Genomic DNA, 19894 nt, shown 5'->3' with positions numbered 1-19894 from the left:
TGATACAAGATAGCCAAAAATTATTGTCTATAGTTAGATCAGTGATAATATAAAGATATACAATTAAAATTTGAGTGCATGATGGAGAGGAGATGAATTTTAATATGAGAAATTTCATTCTTTTAGCGAGTTCGTTATTTGGTTATTATATTAAAGTTTTCGTTGATTTATTTGTATTTATGCTGTTTTTCTAAATATATAAATCGAAAAAAATGTTATGTTTTTGTGTAATTGTGCATTAGTTAACGCTTCTCTATAATTTGACATGTCTGTACGTCGGCCTATGGAGTAATAAGTAATTTTTGAAAGCGAAGTTGTTCTGTAATTAGGGTTGGACAGTCCATCTGTAATGGTTATCTCGCAAATTAAATCATGTTATAATTGACCTATTTATTTCATACTTTACATGATGATTCCCATAACAGTATGGCATGTATTGTCGGTACGTGTATTAGTTACTTGTAACTAAGTTGGGATTGCACCTTTGAATTTAAAATTGGCTTGATTATTTAGGCTTTTCCCTATAAATTACAGTAACAGGACGTCTGTAGGTGTATGTTAGGAAAGAAACTCGTTAATAATTATCGATAATAGGACACATAAAGGCTGCGTCCTTAGAATTCAGCTGCTCTGTATTGGAGGAAACAAGAAATTAAAATAGCTTTAAACGAAACCGGGATCTACGCAAAGCTTTCCTGAAAAGAAGAATTCTAGCAGTTCAGTAGTAACGCTGAAACAATAAAAACTAAAAAGCTTCTGGTACTTATTATAATGAATTTAATATTGTTTCCAAAAATGCGAAGATCCTATAAAATTTTGTAATGTTCGTATGTCTAAGCTTCTCTTTTGATGGTGTTTCCATCCTTTTTCTTCTATCAACTGATAAATCAGTGGACAAGTAAGCAAACAGAGGCGTGCCGTAGGGAGGTGTCCACCTCCCTTAAGATAAGGGCGATGTTTTTTTTGCGTTTTGGACTTTTCAGTGGGTAGGTGTACCTCCTGAACTAAAAATACACCCCTCTTGTTGTCTGTGGTACATCCGCCGCGATTTTGGATCAAGGGGTTGTCTACAGCTGTGTATTGAGCACCCTCTTGCAAAATACTCTGTACGCCACTGGCTACAAACCTATCGTCTAATGTCATATCAAGTTACTAATGATAAAAGTACAATTAAAACTAAACTAGTATATACTTGTTCTTATGACTTCAAATGTACTATCTCATCGTTATAGAAATTTAAAGGACACGGGATAAATATTATAAAAAAATCGCTGTCTGGAATCGGGTTTATACATTACCAGTGCAGTTTCTGTATTCAAAAATTGAAATAATAGCCTAAACCATTCTGGGACATATGTTAAGCTTACCTAGTAGTGATTGATATCATAAGCTACAGATAAAAACCTTACTACTTTATTTATATTAGATAGACTTGTATTGGTTTGGATGTATCCATTTTGTTGAGTATATGGATATAGTCATCCTTGTTTTTAAAAAATAATTATGTTGCATACTGGATGCTCTTTACAGTAGGGATATCTTCACAAAATAACACAAAAAGTCTGTCTTAAATATTAGCCGAGAAAATGACATTTACCTCGTAGCGTTACAGACGGATAAAGTAAATTAAAGAGTAGCCTAGTTACAAAAACATATTTATTTTCCACTATGGCTTCGAAATCAATAAATATCCGATGCTGGCTTAGAACTGGTTCCCAGCCATAGTGAAAAATCGTGTATAGCAATTTTTCACGAATATTAAAATAAAAACCATTCGATTAATTGTTAGTCCGGCCCTTGGAGGTTAACAAAACTAGTTTGATATTATATTTTTTTAAGCCGCGGAAAGCTATCTATAATACTCTGCGATAAATAACTATTATCAAAAATATTTATGTCACAACTCTTATCAAACAAATTATAGTTTTAATTGATAAAATATTCTATTATAATGGATTTATTATTACTTGGATCTTACACCAAAATTTTATGTTCCCTAATAAAGTGAAACTTACATCCTACTGGATGAACGAATTGAACTGGCCAATGAAGTCCAATGGAAATAGCAACTTAAATTGACGATAATTCAACCCTGTCATAAGTATATTCTACACCCATTTCTATTTTGTAAAGTAGAAAGGTTTATTTTGTCTGAGTGCACAATATCACATAATTTTTAATTAACGAAAAAATAGCAAATATATGTATTTTTATTTATTTCATATTATAGAGTTAAGACAAGTTTTGTTTTTAAATGAATTTCCAAGCAAAAATGTTAAGGATTGGATTATTTATGACAGGTTTCGTGAATTTTACCCTACAGAAAAAAAAACAAAAAAATATTTTCAGGTATTTTCTCGTATTCATTCGAATCCGGTGGATAGGAACCGGTTCTCATCCATACGAAAAAACTATGTCTAGCATCGTATTATATCCAGCTTTCTACGAATATAAAAATGTACAATTATAAGATTAAAACTAGTTTTTTAGCCCCGAGGTGCCGCGGAAAACCGTGTATAATACGATGCGAGAAATAACTATTAATATGTTTTAAGGTTAATTTCTATAAGTTTGTTTTTAAGGTATAATAGATCAGTAGATATAGAAAATTTAGATGAGCAATCTCTAAATTGGACCAATAGAAATACAAAAACGGATATATAAGAACCATTCCTGTGCTACGTATAGTTTAGGAGCTACGTGGTAAAATGTTCCAACTTAATTAAAACTTTTCAACGTTTCTCACATTTTTCAATATAGCTCCTATACTACAAATAGCACAAAAATGGCACTTATATTTCCAAAAACTAGAGTTTTTGACGATACTACCGGTATGCATAACGTTTTTCTACTATTAATACAAGCCGCGCAATTTGAATTTTAAAAATGAGGGCATTTTTTCCACAACCTTAAATTTTGTAAATCTTCAAAGGTCTTTGGAAAAACTGGTTTTTAAGGCATAATTTGTCAAAAAAAATCACTTCTAAATATTTAAAACATAAATGTCCCAGAATAGGTTTTTTAAATATATAAAAAATTTTATATAATTGTTTCATTTTCTATGCCTAATTAAGTTTTTTTAAAAACGCATTTCTCTTGAAACACCCTGTAGTACCCAAAGTTTAATGAATATTCTCTCATTAGTTAGCTCAAAATTTTTAAAAATCCTTTTCAGTTTTGATGACGGTATTAAAACAAGAGATAGACATACATCAATCATAAAACTTATATGTCAACATAATCATTTCGGATTCAACAGAAGTGACTAGTAAGCACAGAAGCAGGAAGGAAGGGGACAATGGGCTCTTTATTACACTATAGTACACAAACTTTTTAAAAAGTTTTCTTATTTGTTGGCTTAGAAACTTTGGGGACTTTTCATTTTGTGTATCATCATTGGGAATGTAAATCAATTTATTGGCTATTGTCTTATCCCTTTAGAACCCTGACTTGTTATATTGATTTATTTGTGTTTTCTTCGTTTCTTTCGTTTATGCTTTCTTCCAGAGCTTTGTCGTCTATCTTCGTCGGAATCTGAATCTGTGGAAAAAGAATAATCTTATATTTTTGGTCATTACTCGGGATCGGCAATTGTAATAAGTTTTTTTAATCTGCATCCATATAAATGGGAAATCTAGATCAATATCCCCTAGGGAATCCAACATTCTGACGGTCAACATAAATTACATACTGGATGCTCAGAAAGAACAACGGGAAATTTAATTTTGATACTATAATGCACAAAAACTTTGAAAACCAGACCAAAAACACCAAAGATATGGGGATATAGATATATATAAACTAGCGGCTACACTCCTAGAGGCCTCTAATTTTTAATTTTAGTTAAAAAAATATTTTTTTTAGGGGGGGGGGATTTTTTTGGGGGGGTTAGGGGTGTCCCACCACCCAAGAAAATAGTTATAAACCTTCCCGGGACCTATGAGAAGCTACCCTGTTAAGGAGAACCCGATCGGTTCAGCGGTTAGCGAGATCCTTCGGTACACACAAACACACAGACATCCTGTTACTTTGGTATAAGGATAGTCAAAAAATCTGCTAAAGGGGTGGGGTGCGCGAAGAGTATTCAAAAAGGTTAGCAACCTCAATTTAACCGAAATCGATGTTAGTGAGACAACAAGATCTTAGGATGTTATTTCATCTTTTGTGGTACACACAGCCAGACTAACATCCTGTTGCTTTTATACAAGGATTTAATATAAGATTGTCCCTTTAAGATCTCTATCTCTGTCGTTGTGTCGATTTGATTTAATTTCATTATTTTCTTTTGGCATTTCTTCTAAATTTTCTTCAAGATTTTTCAACCGATTTTCTCTAAAAAAATAAAATATTAAATTACGGGTTATTAGGAAGTTATATACACTTTGTCTGTTCGTCCGCAAAAAAATTTTAAAAAACAATAAAAAAAAATTCAAAGGTTTTAAATAATATAAATCAATATAAATAAATATAAAAAGTTTTAAAGAGTTATAAAATGTTATAAAGGGTTATAAAATGTTATAAAGAGTTATAAAATGTTATAAAGGGTTATAAAATGTTATAAAGAGTTATTAAATGTTAAAAAATACAGAAAATGTCTAAACAAAAATGTAAAGAAAATTTTTTTAATTCTCCCCTGAACCTTCAAAAAAAAAGCCCCTAGAGGCTAGGGGCGAAGCCGCTAGTAAATTTATAAAGGTTTTAGCCTTCTCTGAACCTTCATGTAGATTCGTTTGAAAGGAAAACCATATCATTTCCGAGTTACAGTGCTACAGACAAATAGACATCCTGTTACTTTTACATGAGGATGCAAGTAACCTCGCCCCATGAGAGGAGAAATATACCTACCATTGTCAAAATGTTATGCCACATTTTTTTTTACAAAATTAAATTTTTTTTTGTGGGGGCGGGTATTTTTTTCCATTTTGGGTGGGTGTCCAAACCCCAAGAAATGACTAAAAAACATAGCAGGACTAGTTATACATATTATATATATAGCCCTTGAAGAGTAGAACCCAATTGGTTCAGCGGTTGCTGAGATCTTAGGATTCATACAAACAGACGGACTGACAAACATTGTTCTTCTTTGTATTATTAAAGGTATACCTGGCTTTGTGATCAAATTTAACATTTAGAATTGTGACTGTTTTATAACTCGTTGCTACTAATTTGGAACCTTAAAAAATAATAAGAATGGCATTAACAACATTCATAATTAAAACCAATTTGAGTGAAGTCGGATAAATGAATGTGTAAGTAAAGATATATAATCCAGAAAACTACCTGCATCCAATGTTTGGGACCTTAATTTTCTGTCTGCGAGCAAATTACTTTCTGCTCTTTTGTAGCGACTTGGCTGTGTTAATATTTCCGACGCTATTATGCTGATATTCAAGGACCCAATTAAAATTCGCACGGGACGGAGACATAATTTTACCCCTCCCCCCTCTATAATATGCTAATATTACGTCACTGAAATATCCAAGTATTCAGCAATTTTATATGGAATCAAGCTGCTGAATCACGAAACCTGACATATACGAAAACTGGTGTAATACTTTTAAACACATTTACAAATATTTGGGTATCTCTACAAGAGGGCGTGTGGCCAAAAGGATAAGGCATCGGTTTCCGGCACCGAAGATTGCAGGTTCGAGTCCTGTCGCGCTCGATAGTCTATTTTAAATTATTTGTCTTGTGAAAAAGTAAACAGACATTTTAAAAAACGAAATATCTAAAATATCAGATATATCAGAAGTATGATTTACATTTAAGAAAATGAAAACTATAATTTTGAATTTTAATTTAATGAAAGAAATCATTATAAGAAAGGAATCCATAGAAATGAGGGATTGATTTGTATAGGTAAAAGCTAGCCCACCAACTAAAAAATTTATTTAGATTTTTTTATGTAATTATTGTTTTTTGCAGTTTTTCAAGCTGTAATAATTTTTTTTGTATTTCTATATAGACCTTCATTAGGTGTCACTTTAGCCAGCTACAAGTTTCACTTTTTTGTAGTACATAATAATCATAGTGTAAGATCCTATTAATAATAAATCTATGGTAATCAATGGCGTCCTCAGGATTTTGCTACATACAATTGTTTTATGTTACAGAACTTTTGCAACATATTAAAGATAGTTTAAAATTAATTTCCGTTGGACTATTCCATCAGAGGGGCGTGTGGCCTAATGGATAAGGCGTCGGTTTCCGGAGCCGAAGATTACAGGTTCGAGTCCTGTCATGCTCGAATATATCTTTTAATAACAATTTATTACAATATATCAACTTTTACATTTTCAAATAGTTAATTTTTTAGAACAGTATAATTTGTATAAAATGTAAAATGTTTATTTTTTCTTTTTTTAAATTAAGTCACTTTTATGTTTAATATAGGCTTAATGAAATTTCAACAATTGTAGGTACTGAAAATTTAAAAGTTTTAAAAAATAGATTTTTTACATTTTTTGTTGTTTTTCATATCAAAACAGATAACATTACTTGTGTTTTTTAAAAATTTATTCCCTTTTTGAACTATTTAATATTAGATTTATGCTTTATTTTTATCTTCTTTATAATGCTTTTTGCTATTTAAACTAAATTTTTAACTATTGCTACAATTGTAGAAAAGGTTTTCGAGGTTGCGTGATTCACTAATATGATTCACTTTCATGAACTATTTCATGTATTTTTGAAATATGACAATGGCTTCGCCCTTGGCTTTAATGGACGTCAATTTTAAATTAGTATTTTTGAGTTACCCGACCCTTCAAAAAAGCAAATTAATTGTTCAGAAACACTACTAATATTTCCAAAAAATGTGGCCTGTTGAGGCGTCTTGTATAAAAGTAACAGGATCTGTCTGTCTTTACAATGCAGCCCCTCATAGGTCCTGGGAAGTTTTATAAAACAACATTATAATATAGATAGTTACAAATTCACAGTTTAATAAAACATTTTTTTATTGAACAGTAATGCAAAGTTCAGCCTCATTGATCGCTATTGTTCAAATTATAGTAATAATTTACCTTCGGGGTTCCAAGACGATTGGATTATTCTTCCAGTCCCTAAAACATTAAAATTATCAACTTTTAATATCTTTAAATAAAAGTAACACAATGTCTGTGTCTATTTGTTTGTGTGTCTGTCTGTCTGTAGTTTAAGATATCGCTAACTGCTAGATCGATATGGTTATCCTTTGAAGTGAAGCTTTTTATAAGTCTAATAAATGATCTCTAAATTCTTACTCAACCTAACCTAACAAAAAAATTTTTTTTATTAATTTAGTTTGAAGTCTATTGTCGGTTCTATAGAATTTTAAGATTAGATACTGAATAGTTATTTATCGCATCGTATTATAGACAGCTTTCAATGGATAATAAAATAAACTAAAATTCTCGGGGTTTGCAAAACTGGAATTTTCATTCCACTGTTCTTTGAAAATTGCATCTAATATGACCGATACATGCTTTTTCAGTATGGCTCAGAACCAGTTCAAATCCAGTGGTTATTAACCGGTTTCGAAGCCATACTGGAAAAAAATCTCACCTTCAAAAGAATTGATATATTTAGCATCAATAATACTCCAGAAATGAACATCTCCATCCAACCCCGAGGTTGCTATAATAAATGGATATATTATTACTTTGATCTTACACCAGATTTCTATGTTTTATAATAAAGTGAACTCTGTAGTGAACTAAAATATTGATCTCTCCTATCTCCCCCCCCCCCCCTTTACCCCATCCACTTTCCTCCTACTGGATAAACGGCCCGACCAATAAATGCTGAGGGAAATTTCAACCTAAATTGACGACCATTTTTCTCCTGTTATATCAACTTATTTTCTACATCCATTCTATGATAAAATTATTAATTTTTCTAACACGCATATAGTGTTCTTTAAAGCCTAATATTACTCAATCTTTGTGTAGGTATATATCTCGAGGATTTTATGATTCTAATAATCATTACTAATTTTGTACCTTGTCGATTTAGGTTCAAAACGAAGAAGAAAACGTAAGGAAGGTCTAAGTAAAAAAAAGTCAAATCCCCTTGACATTGATGGGGGCATTTTAAAAAATTCGAGCGCTTCGCGCGCAAATTTACAAATACACTTATGAAAGTTTTGACATTTATCTTGTTTTTATGCAAACAACAGCCTAATGCTCACATCCCCCTGACCATAAAAATACCCCCTTTGTTGTCTTATACACCCCACTAAAGCTCACACACCCCTAAAACTCCATTGATTTTGATTTAAGAGTTGTGTCAAATTTTACAAGTGCGCTACGCGCAACTCCCAGCAAAAACCATGGGCACGCCACTAGTCAAAGCCTAGCAAATTGTTGGTTGAACAGCAGTCTTACACTGCACTGTATAGAAAACTGCTGACAGACAGACCTATGGAAAAATTAAAATTACCTAAATATTCTGAATTAGGGGATAATGATATTTGTGTAACGGCATCCTTGTGTTTATCTAAAAGAAATAGTGATATTAGAAGAGAAAAAAGTTGAAATTCAAGTCAATTGGTGTCCCGTGGCTAATAAGATAAAATGTCTACCTAAAGTAAGTAAAAGTTTAATATTGAAGAACCCCTAATACAAAATTTTGGATTGGCCCTTAATTGTTTATTTATGTTTTGTAGCAACCGGAATTAAATAAACTCTTAACGGTCGGACCTGCAGGATCATACCTGGAACCTGTAATTGACTTGAACACCTATTTTTCATATGAGGAAGCACTACTATGGATATTTTAGTATTTTGGTAACATAAAATGCTTTGTTTAAGTCATGATGGGTTAATGTTAAAAGAGTATTCTTTTGCCACTAAAATAAAATATCTACCTAAAGTATGTAGTAGTTGACCGCTAGAAGTATCCCAAATACAAATTGTGGAATCAAAACTTGCGGATATAAGCTTGTCCGTGCTAGGTATCCATTCTAATACTGTTACATAGCCACAATGCTCCTACAAATATGAAAAAATACATAAGTAGCAAAGGAAAAAAATTGTTAATGAACAAACGGACAAAAGTTACTTAGGTATATAACATTTTGGTGTTTTTTTTTACATAAAATAAGTATGAATCATGGAAAGAAAACAAAGTAGCGGGTTTCGTCTTATTTTCATAGTAGCATTTGAGAGATTATTTTAGGTTAGGTAAATGTTAATTATTGCCGGGTCCGGAGAGTAGAGCCCCCCGTAGGGGGTAGAAATAGGATACTGTGAAAATACGACAAACCCCGCTTCTTTCAAAGATCCATAAAAATTAGTATTTTGTAGCATGTCCGACTGACCAATTATGTACTGGATGTATAATGAATCTACATATAAATTTTAGACATCTAACTTGAACTGCTCCTAATAATTTTCCGATTCCCTCTTTCCGTTTCTTAATGATAGACAGATAAAGATAATAAAGATAATAGAGAGGGCTGGGGTAAAATAACTTTATTGTCCATGGGGTGGGAACCCTATGCCGACCTTCAATTTGAAAATCAGCCAATATCGTCGGAAACATTAACACAGCAAAGTTGCTACAAAAGAGTAGAAAGCAATTCGCTAGCAGATAAAAGGTCACCATCACTGCAATCAGGTAGTTGTCATGTTTATACATCTATTCTTATACGTCTAGGTCCAATTAAAGAAAAGCTTTGTTACTAAAACCTTATGAAACACAAGATAAAATCTTTAAGTTAAAGAAAGATAATACCTCTAGATCTTTGAGTAAAGGTTCATTTTTTGACTTTGTATCCCAGATTTTTACTGAACAATCCACAGAACACGAGGCAAATATACTGTGAGACCCTGAAATAATAATTTTCATTTTATATATTTTACATACAAGTGGCTACACCCTTTGAGGCCTCTAGGAACACTTGAGGGGAAATGTTTTTAGTCGACCCCCGGCCCTCCAATATTACATTTAGTTCTAAATAGAAAAGTTATAACAAGTTGTGGGGGTGGGGGGGAATTATTATTCTAGGGGCGATTTCTCTTGGGAGGGTGGAGGTACCCTTTCTAAAAATAATTCTTTACCTTACCTGGACCTATAAAAAATCTTACTCTGATTTATACTTTTAGATAGATAGTTGATAGTTTGATAGAAAATAGAATGTAGATTTTTATTTAATAATTTTGAATAGAGACCTTAGCCTGTAACTGTTTAATTTAAAGAGAAAGTTTAAAAACAAAATAAATAACATATGTTCTGTAATATGGAGAGCTAGTTAGATCTCCTTTGAATGTCTTATATTTTAGATAGCTGGATGTACACTATTTTTTTCTGTCCTATCGATGTGTTGTACTTTAGATTGTGCTACCTAGAAAAATAGTTAGATACATGAATAGATAATTTTACCTGGTTTAACTCTAACCATATATAAACCTCCAGTATGCCCTGTGAAGGTTTTATGAATAGATAATCATACCTGGTTTAACTCTAACCATATATACACCTCCAGCATGCCCTGTGAAAGTTTTGTGAGCTCTTTCTTTGTCTTCATATCTTCCCTCTAAAGAAACTATTTTAAAGAATTTCTGTCAATCTAAACTGATATAAAAAAATAGACATTATCTCTTTACTCTAACTTAACAAAAGACACTAAAATGCAACTTTGCCAATTAAATCTTCTTTATAAAAATCCACCATCAATGTAAGCCAAGAAAGTTCCATTTTCTTCGAAGTTGTATGGACATACTTACAATAAGAGTTATAGAGTAGCTCCAATGCCAATATGAAACGATTGAATTACCTTTAATTCTTCGTTTGAGTTGCTCAATGTCAAAATGATGTAAATCAATGTTTCCTTTAGTTTGAAATTTTATACAAAAAGAAACTTTAAACTTATATTTAAAATTTAAAATATAATACATCTAGATTCTTTATCTGTAAGTTGAACCAAGAAGTAAGAACAACTTGACCAAATTAATGGTTAGATGGTATACCCAGTTTTGTACGAAGGGGTAAGTATTTTTTTTTATTTCATCCAATCATATTTTGCATTGCTTAGGATAAAGCTAACTTTTAGGATATTTTCTGATAGACCATTTAGTGTAATAAATCTATTGAAAATAACAAAATTGACTTCTTAAGAAAATGTGTTTTTTAAACCTTATTAAACTACCGTTTTACTTTATCTTATGTGACATTTTAAACTAGATAAAAACTTTTTTTTAATGGATTTTTATTTGTATGGAATTCCTTGAACGTCAGAAGTAAGAAATTTGTCTTCTGTTAACCATTCTACCCATGACAGATCTGACAGGTTACTGAAGTACAACTGAGACAGCTAAACAAATAAATAGATGAACATATAGGTAGATGGATAAATAGATGAATATATAGGTAGATTAAGGATAGATAGATATTTTCTACCCAAACCAGATCTAACAGCCTACTAAAGTATAACTGGGACAGCTATACAGATAAATAGATGAATAGTTAGGTAGATGGATAGATAGATAGAAAGATAGATATGTAGATGGAAAATCACTTTCTATCCATAACAGATCTGACAGGGTACTAAAGTATAGTTGAATCCAATAGACAGATAAATAGATTAATAGATAGGTAGATGGATGATAATAATAATAATAATTACCTCCTGTAATGTATCTGAAGCTGGTACATATTGACTGCAGGCAGCGCAGTCACCTCCAGACAATATTGTTGGTAGACCACCATCATTTCTAGGGATAATTAACCAGTCAATTTTGGTAATTATACCGGGGAGGGAGAGGTCTTTCGGCTGTTTATTACACTAGTCCCTATAGTTTTATAATAGCTTTTCCTATTCGTTGGCTTAACAACTTTGGGGACCCATATTATCATTTTGATTGGTTGGTTCATTAAGTAAAGTGTCCAAATGTTAGAACTACTACTTGTAATCTACAGAAGGGTATATTTTGTGTATCATCAATAAAAAAACTAAAAACTTTTATATCATGAATTAGCTTAAACGAAATTTTATTTTACCAGATTAGTAATTTTATTATCATATTTTACTTTTTTTTTTTTGGGGGGGGGGGTGGATGAGATGGAAAGAGTGGGAAGGTAGGGAGTGATGAATATATTTTATTTTATTGTCCTTTCTGTATCCTTGGACATACCTGAAGGCAAGGCAATTAACAGGAGCTTCATGGGGCCACCAACTAAACAGATGTGTTCCACCCTATAATAAATATATAGTAGATGGGTTTTTCATACTGTGATGGTTGAATATTTGTGGATATCATTTTCAAGAATAACAAAAAATTATTTTAATCTAATTTAATTAAAGTAAGGGTAAAAATGAGTACTCAACAAAAAATCAAATAATACCAAAACTTATTGGACATTAAGACTGTAACAAAGCTCGGCAACCTTAAATTTCTAAACTTTAAAAATCAGATGGTTTATTTTAACTTGTTCCTGAAATTTTAAACCGTCCCTTAGTAAAATTTATATAATCCTCCAAGCAGTTTTAATTAATGACTAAAAAGTTCGGTTGCCGAGCCCTGGTATAAATTTTGTAAACTTTCTTAACTATATAAAAAACTTACACTATTCCAAAGAGATACTTTTCCATCGTCATGACCTAAAACAATGAAAATGACTTAAATCTAAAGTTTCTGGATTAAAAACACTGTCAAGTCTGTACAAGAGAACAAAAGGCAAAGTCTATTAAGCAAACAAAAATAATCAATTTCTAAGGGTATTAAAAAAGCTTTTTATTGATGTTGAATTCTTTAAAAAGACCATTTTTGCTTCGATAACATTTTATGTAGGGTTGGGCCGGATACTTTTTTGGCCGGATACCGGATACCGGATATCCGGCTGATTTCAAATGCCGGATATCCGGCAAAATTACCGGATATCCGGCCGGATAACCGGCCAAATTACCAGATATTAAAGTAGTAAAAAAAAAATTCTTCAGAAATCTTATATAAATTTACATAAAGTTAAACTTATTCAGAAAAAATGTTCTTCTAGCTTCAATAATAAGAAAATTATAGCCATTTAAGATTTAAAAAAGCAGAGATTTTTGGTGTAAAGTATAAAAAATTATAGAGCCGGATATACGGCCGGATAGTTTCAATATCCGGTATCCGGCCGGATATTGAAAATGGCCGGATATCCGGCCCAACCCTAATTTTATGTTTAGTTTTGATCTAAAAATATTTGATTTTCCTGTACGAAATAAGGTGTTTGTAATACGATTAGATAAACAATTTACTATTGAATTACCTAATGCAAAGTATTTTTGGTTCTGATGCCATGTTGCACAAGTAACCTAAAATTTTAAAGAAATGAACAAAATATTAAATCATTTTTTTGGCCTAAATATGATAAAAAAATAGCAAATCTCTAATATCTCTGTTTGAACATTACGATCTTGATAACCGCTGAACCGATTGGGCTCTAAGCTCTTTAGTTGTGGGGATGTTATTCTCCCCAAACAAGTAAAAATTACCCCCTTCAATTTTTTTTTTGTAAAAAGATAACATCTATGGCGAAGCTACCCAATAATTCAATTTGTCTGTCCGTCCGTAATGCTATCATGATAGAATGCAGATTTTTTGTGCCATCCTTATACTAAAAAATAATTATTTTGATTTGTAAAGTTTTATTATTTTTTTTATCTATCATACCCTTTTGTTTTTCTTTTCCTCCCCCTATCTCTTCTATTTCATAACTAACATTGTCCGTTTGTCTATCCATTGTCTTTTTGTGATCGTTACTTATTTTGACATCCTTGTATTCAGGAAGAATCATAATAAAATTAATATTCTATTCCTGAGATTCATCAACAGGTCCAGCTAGTTTCTGGAATCCAGGTGAACTGGAGTTTGTATCCTTCCATAATATGGCCACTTTATCTGATTATAAGATCATTTTATTTATAAATTGAGAATGATATCCTTGTATAAAAGTAACAGGGTGTATGTCTTATGACCGCTGGACCATTATGGTTCTCCTTTATAGTTCAGTTATTTATAGGTCCAGGAAAGGTTAATACATATTTTGTTGTAGGGTATGCAATTCCACCCTACCAAGAGAAAACGCCCCTAGCAAAAATATACCCCACCAACAAATTTATTTTTACTTTTTCTTTTAACTCAAAATGGTAGTTGAATCCCCACCCTCTTTATAAGAATGAGCTTGAGGCGAAGTCACTTGTCCTTTTAATTGAAATCAAAAAAATTTAAAAATCAAAGGCTGTAACATTTGTTTTTATTGACAAAGACATAAAGACAGCTTACTTTTCACTTATCTCAGAAGTGTATCTTTTCAATAATTATGATATTTAAAAATGTTTCCTGAGCTGGCTGTAAGTAATGCATCTGAAGTGGGACACCAACGGGCTACATCTACATACTATAAAAAAGATAATATGAAATTTTGCTACTTTCCCTCATTGTGCCTATCGACCACTGAATCAACTCCAACTCCCTCTCTTTTTTTGGAAAAAATGGGAAAAAAGTGGGACAGTTTTTTCCTTTGCAAAACCCTTGCGGGGATCTTCAACCTTTGGGGCCTAAACCTTGCAATGCTACCCATTATCCAATTTAACCAAACCTAACCTGACCTGAATTTATTTGATAACAAGTTGGGAGGGGGTTAGGGTCAGTAATTGACTATGCACTTTAAGGAAAACTCCCAATTTTTTTCCAATTGTAATTAAACTTAATATTGAGATTTAGAGATGTGCCTTGTCATATAAACAGCATGTAATTGTTAATGAATATTTTAGTACATAAAGATAGTCAAAGTGTCAATAAACGTAGGTTAACCCTGGGATAAATTAAGCGCAAAAAAATTTTTACGTGATTTTTGCTATAGTTTGCTTAATAACCTTGCTATATTAAAATACTAGAATCTTCTTAAGGGTATTTTTTTCAAAATCGGTACTTAAATTTATAGTTTTTTAACAAATCCATTTTGAGATCAACCAAACAAAAATAAATTTTGCAGAAAAGCTCCTCTACAATAATCCCTACCTGTAAATGACCCTCCAAGTTGAAGTGTGAATCTATTTCAATTTCTTTCTTTGGTGGCGGTGGCTTCGCTAAAACAAGCACAAATATAAATATAAATACCGCAGATATAAAACACGTGAGTTATAGAGTTGTTGCTTACTTTATAAATCACTAGCGGCTTCGCCCCTAGCGTCTTGGGGCTTTGCCCCAAGAGGTAATTAAAAAAAAATTGGAGCTGCAACCACTAATTTCGAACTTCTTAAAAAATAATGAGGGGATATTTTTTTTTAGAAAATAGCCTAAAACCACTACAGGACCAGTAGGAATATTCCCTAAAGAGTAGAATCCAATCAGTTCAGTGGTTACCGAGATATTAAGCTTCAGACGGACGGACAGACATCATTCTACTTTGCATTATAGATATCTAGCAGCAAAGGAAATATACGGTAGAACTGGCACAGATAATTATAAAGAAAATTCGTAAACGTAATTTTTAAAAATCAGTCATTTCGTCAGAATCCAGAAGCGCTAGTGTCATGTGTGACATCATAATATATGTCTATTATCCATCTCTTTTTAGGGGTTTCCTTCTCACTTCTCCGCTCAGCCCTCCTTTTTGAACGTAATTTTATTTTTAACGATTTCTTAATAATATAATTTCATCTGAGGCTGAGGTGCATCAGAATAATCAACCTTTTACAGTTTTAAAAATCAGCTGGAAGTCTAAACCTGATCCAAATATGACAATCCCTCTTTTAAAAATATTTCCAAAGAATCCAAAATGTTCAATGCTTAGTAGCGGATGCCGAGCCATGACAGACGGAAAAATATTTTGTAGTATAGATTCACTACTAAAAATGGAATATTTTTTTCTCGTATTCATTCCAAACCGATTAATATCCGGTGAATAAAAACTGGTTCTCATCCATATGAAAAAATTATGTCTTGCATCGTATTATATCCAGTTTTCTACTAATATAAAATGTACAATCATAAGATTAAAGCCAGTTTTTTAGCCCGTGCCTTCGACATCTCGGGTCTAAAAAAACTGGTTTTAATCTCATAATTATACAATTTTATATCTGCGGAAAGCTGTTTATAATACGATTCGATAAAAACTAAACTTACGTTTAACGGGAACGTAGGGTCTAACTTCTTTTTTCGGAACATTTTGTTTGTTTATTTGATTTTGTTTAAGCACATTGTTGTTGTTATGGGTAGAATTGGTTAATATTGAGGATTGAGTGTTGAATCTACTGTGGGTTATTTCTTTCTCCTAAAAAAGCACCAATATAAACGGTGAGAAAAAAGCGTACATTCTAAAAATCAAATGGCGCGACTTGTGTTAATAGTAAAAATTGGTATGCATACCGTTGTAGCCGCTATAAACTCTAGTTAAATATAAAAACGATTTTTGTGCTACGTATAGTTAAGAAGCTACGTGTTAAAATGTCCCAACTGACTTAAAACTTGACTTGCGAGTAAATCAATAAATATTAGAATAAAGGATGCGCAAAAAGAAATGCGTACATTTTAAAAATTTAAATTGCCCGGCTAGTGTTAATAGTAGAAAAATGATATTCATACCGTTAGAACCTCATAAACTCTTGTTATTGGAAAAAAAACGATATAAAGATACATACCTCAAAATGTCCCTTGCTCCCCTTCTTTGGTGTATCAATAGGAGAGACCTAAAATTTTAAAATTGTTCAGTTTTAAATAAATAAAATATTAAGACGATCTTTCAGACAGAATCAAATGTGTATTTAAAGTCGAAAGTACACAAATAAAGCTTAATATTAATAGAACATACTCAATATTTTATTACTGGTATGTTACATCAGAATTTCATGTTCTTTAATAATGTGATACTCGCAGCTTGATAAAAGAACGATTCCCCCTCCCAACCCTTTTACTCCACCCCCTTCACTCCTATTGGATAAACGGACAGATCAATAAATGAGGTCCATGTTAGCAAGCTAATTTTTCTATCCACAAATATCTTATATCTACTTTGAAAATAATTGCTAACTATTATTGATTTGCCACTTTTTAAAAGAGAAGCTTTTCTATAATTAGGGTCGGTCCGTCCGTCCGTCCGTAACGGATAGCTTTTTTCGCTAATTTAGGCATGTTAGAATTGTCCTAGTGATTTCAAATTTTGCATGGTGATTCCTGTAGTAGTTAGGTTCGATTTAGAAAGCGTAGCAACTCTATAATCATTACCAGAATGTCCGTACGTCCATTTTAAACATGTTGATTTTTTTACTTTTTTAACAACAAATTTTTATGTGATCTAATAATCCGATTGATCTGATTTTTGGTATACTGATTCCTGGGATAACAAAGTACAATATTATAAGCGAAGCAACTCTATAATTAAGTCCTAAAAATGTAAGTATGTCCATAAACATTATTCTGTATCAAGCAGTTTTTCAACAATTTTACTTACAATTTTGCTTCGACATTTATACAATTATATTCTGATTATTCAGTTCTGACACTATACAAGTGTTAATGTTCGTGCCTACCGTTTCAGTGCTTCGCTTTTATGGATGTTGTCATCCTTGTTAAGTGACACATTTATCTATGTGTCGGCTTAGAGACGTTAAAATGCTGCTATTTTAGAAAGGGGGAATGTTTTAACCATTAGACAGGCGCAACTCATCTAAAATCTTTCTTTTTATTCAATATAAATATAAAACAAGGTTGAGAAAAGCATAACCTGCTTACTACTCTTTGAACCAAAACATCCCATAATAAAGATAATAAATGTAATACAATCCTTTCATTATGTCATTTTATCTAAAATTAGTCATTTTATCCACTTTTGTATTGTATATATTCATTACCAAATATTTAACATTGTTATTGATTTTGATTTATATTTTTTTCAAATTTAAATGCTCAAAGATGTAAAAACCATTTCTGTAATTTGGAGACTTTGAAAACCAGCCACAGTGATTTTGAAGGTGCTTTGACTTTAGTGTCAGAACCTAAATTAAGACATAGTGCATTTCATTACCCTAGGTTCAGGGGCGTCCAAGCTTTTTTTATGGGGGGGGGTAAAATTTTTTTAAGGGGGGGGTAAAATGGAGCGCGAAGCACGCCGCAAATTTTTTTTACCCCCCCCCAAAATTTTTACCCCGGGGGTAAAATTTGCTTGGGGGAGGGTAATTATACCCCCTGAAATCTGTTGGCAGGGGTAAATTTAGTTTACCCCCCCCCAAAATTTACCCCTGGGGTAAAATTTTTTGGGGGAGGAAATTTAAATTTTATTAAATATATAGTATTAAAAATGCGCGCGAAGCGCGCAAAATTTTTTTTTATTAGAGATCTTTTATTTTGGGAGGGTATTTACCCCCCCAAAATTGTTTTGGGGGGGTAAATACCCCCTCCTAAATAGTTGGGGGTGCCTACGCCACCCCCAGGGTAGGGGTAAATTTTAAATGGGGGGGGTAATCGCCCCATTACCCCCCCCCCTTGGACGTCTATGCCTACGTTAGGTAACTTCATTTCACTTTTCAATAAAATCTAAAATGCAGCGGTTTTTGAGAAAATTATATTTGAAAATTTCAAGTTAAATTTTCATCCTCCAGGAGTTATCGCATAATCATGACAATTTAAAATTTTGAACAACTTTGCTTTTATAAAGTCTTTCATAAAACATCTCTTTATATGATTTATTTAAAACTGAATTTCCGTGACCTTAGCAAAGCAACTGATAAAAATGTCCATTAATTAACTCCCTCCAGGAGTGGTTTTATGAAGAACTTTATAATAGCAAAGTTGTTCAAAATTTTAAATAAATAATCTTTGCTTTTCTTGTTATGATTATGCGATAACTCCTAGGGGATAAAAATCTAACTTGAAATTTCAAATCTAATTTTCTCAAAAACGGCTGCATTTTAGATTTTATTGAAAAGTGAAATGAAGTTACCTAACCTAGGGTAATGAAATGCACTATGTCCCAATTTAGGTTCTGACACAAAAGTCAAAGCACCTTCGAAATCATTGTGCAGCAGTATTTAAAATTTTCAACCAATAATCTTATTCTGCATAAGGGTAATTATGTTTATCGCAATTCAGAATGTCCAGCATTTTATCGTCTATTGTTTTAGCCTTTTAGATTGTACAAAAGTCTTTTATAAATGTTATTTTTGCTTATTATTGCTTTGCTACTAATTAACACAATTGTCCTATTAAATCCAGAGAGAGAGTTGGGACACTAGTCCCCAAAGATTTTTCTTATTCGTTGACTCACAAAACTTTGGGGACTTTAGGGAATTTTGATTACTTGATTCCTTAAGTTTAGTGTTCAAACGTTTCAACAACTAATTTTATTCTACAAAAGAGATAATTTTGTGTATCATCACTGGGGATGTATATCAATTTATCGGCTATTGTCTTATAAATTTAGATCTCTGTATTAAATCACTACAAAAATCAATAAATAAAAATAGAAATATATGTTAATTTCTAAATGAACAAAATCAGACTAATTGTATCGAACGAAGGTTAAAAGAATATATAAATTCTAAAGTAATCTTGTGACAGTAAAATAACAACACATTAACATTCTAGCATAGATAATTTTATACTGTCATACTATGATAATACACATTTATAAAAACTGCCTAATATGTTTATGAATTGTTTTCTGCAGTCCCCCCAAAAAGTGGTCAATTCCTATGTTTTTACAATGAGAAAAAAATGTTAATTATAAAAGTAAAAATTCTTAATAGAATTTCGTTCAATACAAATATTCTAAAGCATAAAATTTACAAAATTTGTGGGTAGGTGGTTCTTCTTATGGAAGCTTCACATAAAGGCTAACTAAATGCTTCAATATACATATGTGTCAGAAATAATTATTCATTATTAATTTTCCCTCTGATTAAGAATCCGGATGGATGTTTGACTAA

General features: G+C 31.8%; 2 protein-coding genes and 1 non-coding gene across 3 annotated transcripts; 1 reads left to right on the top strand and 2 right to left on the bottom strand.

The window, feature by feature from the left end:
* Positions 1-4211: 4211 nt before the first annotated feature.
* LOC145324585 (uncharacterized) lies at positions 4212-13710 on the bottom strand. The gene is made up of 15 exons (XM_080167167.1): positions 13690-13710; positions 13237-13282; positions 12552-12586; positions 12120-12181; positions 11612-11699; positions 11215-11299; positions 10763-10819; positions 10439-10522; positions 9721-9815; positions 8852-8975; positions 8425-8481; positions 7549-7620; positions 7029-7067; positions 5104-5173; positions 4212-4332 (listed from the first exon to the last, which is right to left on the bottom strand). Exons 1-15 carry the CDS (start codon positions 13708-13710, stop codon positions 4212-4214), a joined length of 1056 nt encoding a protein of 351 aa, XP_080023293.1.
* Positions 6178-6250, top strand: TRNAR-CCG (transfer RNA arginine (anticodon CCG)). Its single transcript has one exon. It is a non-coding gene; the product is annotated as a tRNA-Arg (tRNA).
* A 570-nt stretch (positions 13711-14280) lies between the features above and the next one.
* Positions 14281-17776, bottom strand: LOC145324584 (uncharacterized). The gene is made up of 5 exons (XM_080167166.1): positions 17695-17776; positions 16613-16660; positions 16098-16245; positions 14991-15058; positions 14281-14367 (listed from the first exon to the last, which is right to left on the bottom strand). Exons 1-5 carry the CDS (start codon positions 17725-17727, stop codon positions 14281-14283), a joined length of 384 nt encoding a protein of 127 aa, XP_080023292.1. The 5' UTR covers positions 17728-17776.
* Between the last annotated feature and the right edge of the window lie 2118 nt (positions 17777-19894).

This window comes from Acartia tonsa, chromosome 7 (genome assembly GCF_053477335.1).
Source record: "Acartia tonsa isolate MP-2025a chromosome 7, ASM5347733v1, whole genome shotgun sequence".
In the NCBI taxonomy this organism is placed as follows: domain Eukaryota; kingdom Metazoa; phylum Arthropoda; class Copepoda; order Calanoida; family Acartiidae; genus Acartia; species Acartia tonsa.
This window is presented reverse-complemented; position numbering and strand designations above follow the sequence as displayed.

Excerpts from the sequence above, each read along its gene's own strand:
- LOC145324585 (XM_080167167.1), bottom strand. The coding sequence starts at position 13,710 with ATGGATAGACAAACGGACAAT. Across the intron at positions 11,700-12,119 it reads GTTAATTGCCTTGCCTTCAG|AAATGATGGTGGTCTACCAA; the intron begins GTATGTCCAAGG and ends AATTATCCCTAG. Across the intron at positions 5,174-7,028 it reads ATCGTCTTGGAACCCCGAAG|GTTCCAAATTAGTAGCAACG; the intron begins GTAAATTATTAC and ends TTATTTTTTAAG.
- LOC145324584 (XM_080167166.1), bottom strand. The coding sequence starts at position 17,727 with ATGGGATGTTTTGGTTCAAAGAGTAGTAAGCAG. Across the intron at positions 16,246-16,612 it reads GGAGCAAGGGACATTTTGAG|GAGAAAGAAATAACCCACAG; the intron begins GTATGTATCTTT and ends GTGCTTTTTTAG. Across the intron at positions 15,059-16,097 it reads ACCCTACGTTCCCGTTAAAC|CGAAGCCACCGCCACCAAAG; the intron begins GTAAGTTTAGTT and ends TGCTTGTTTTAG.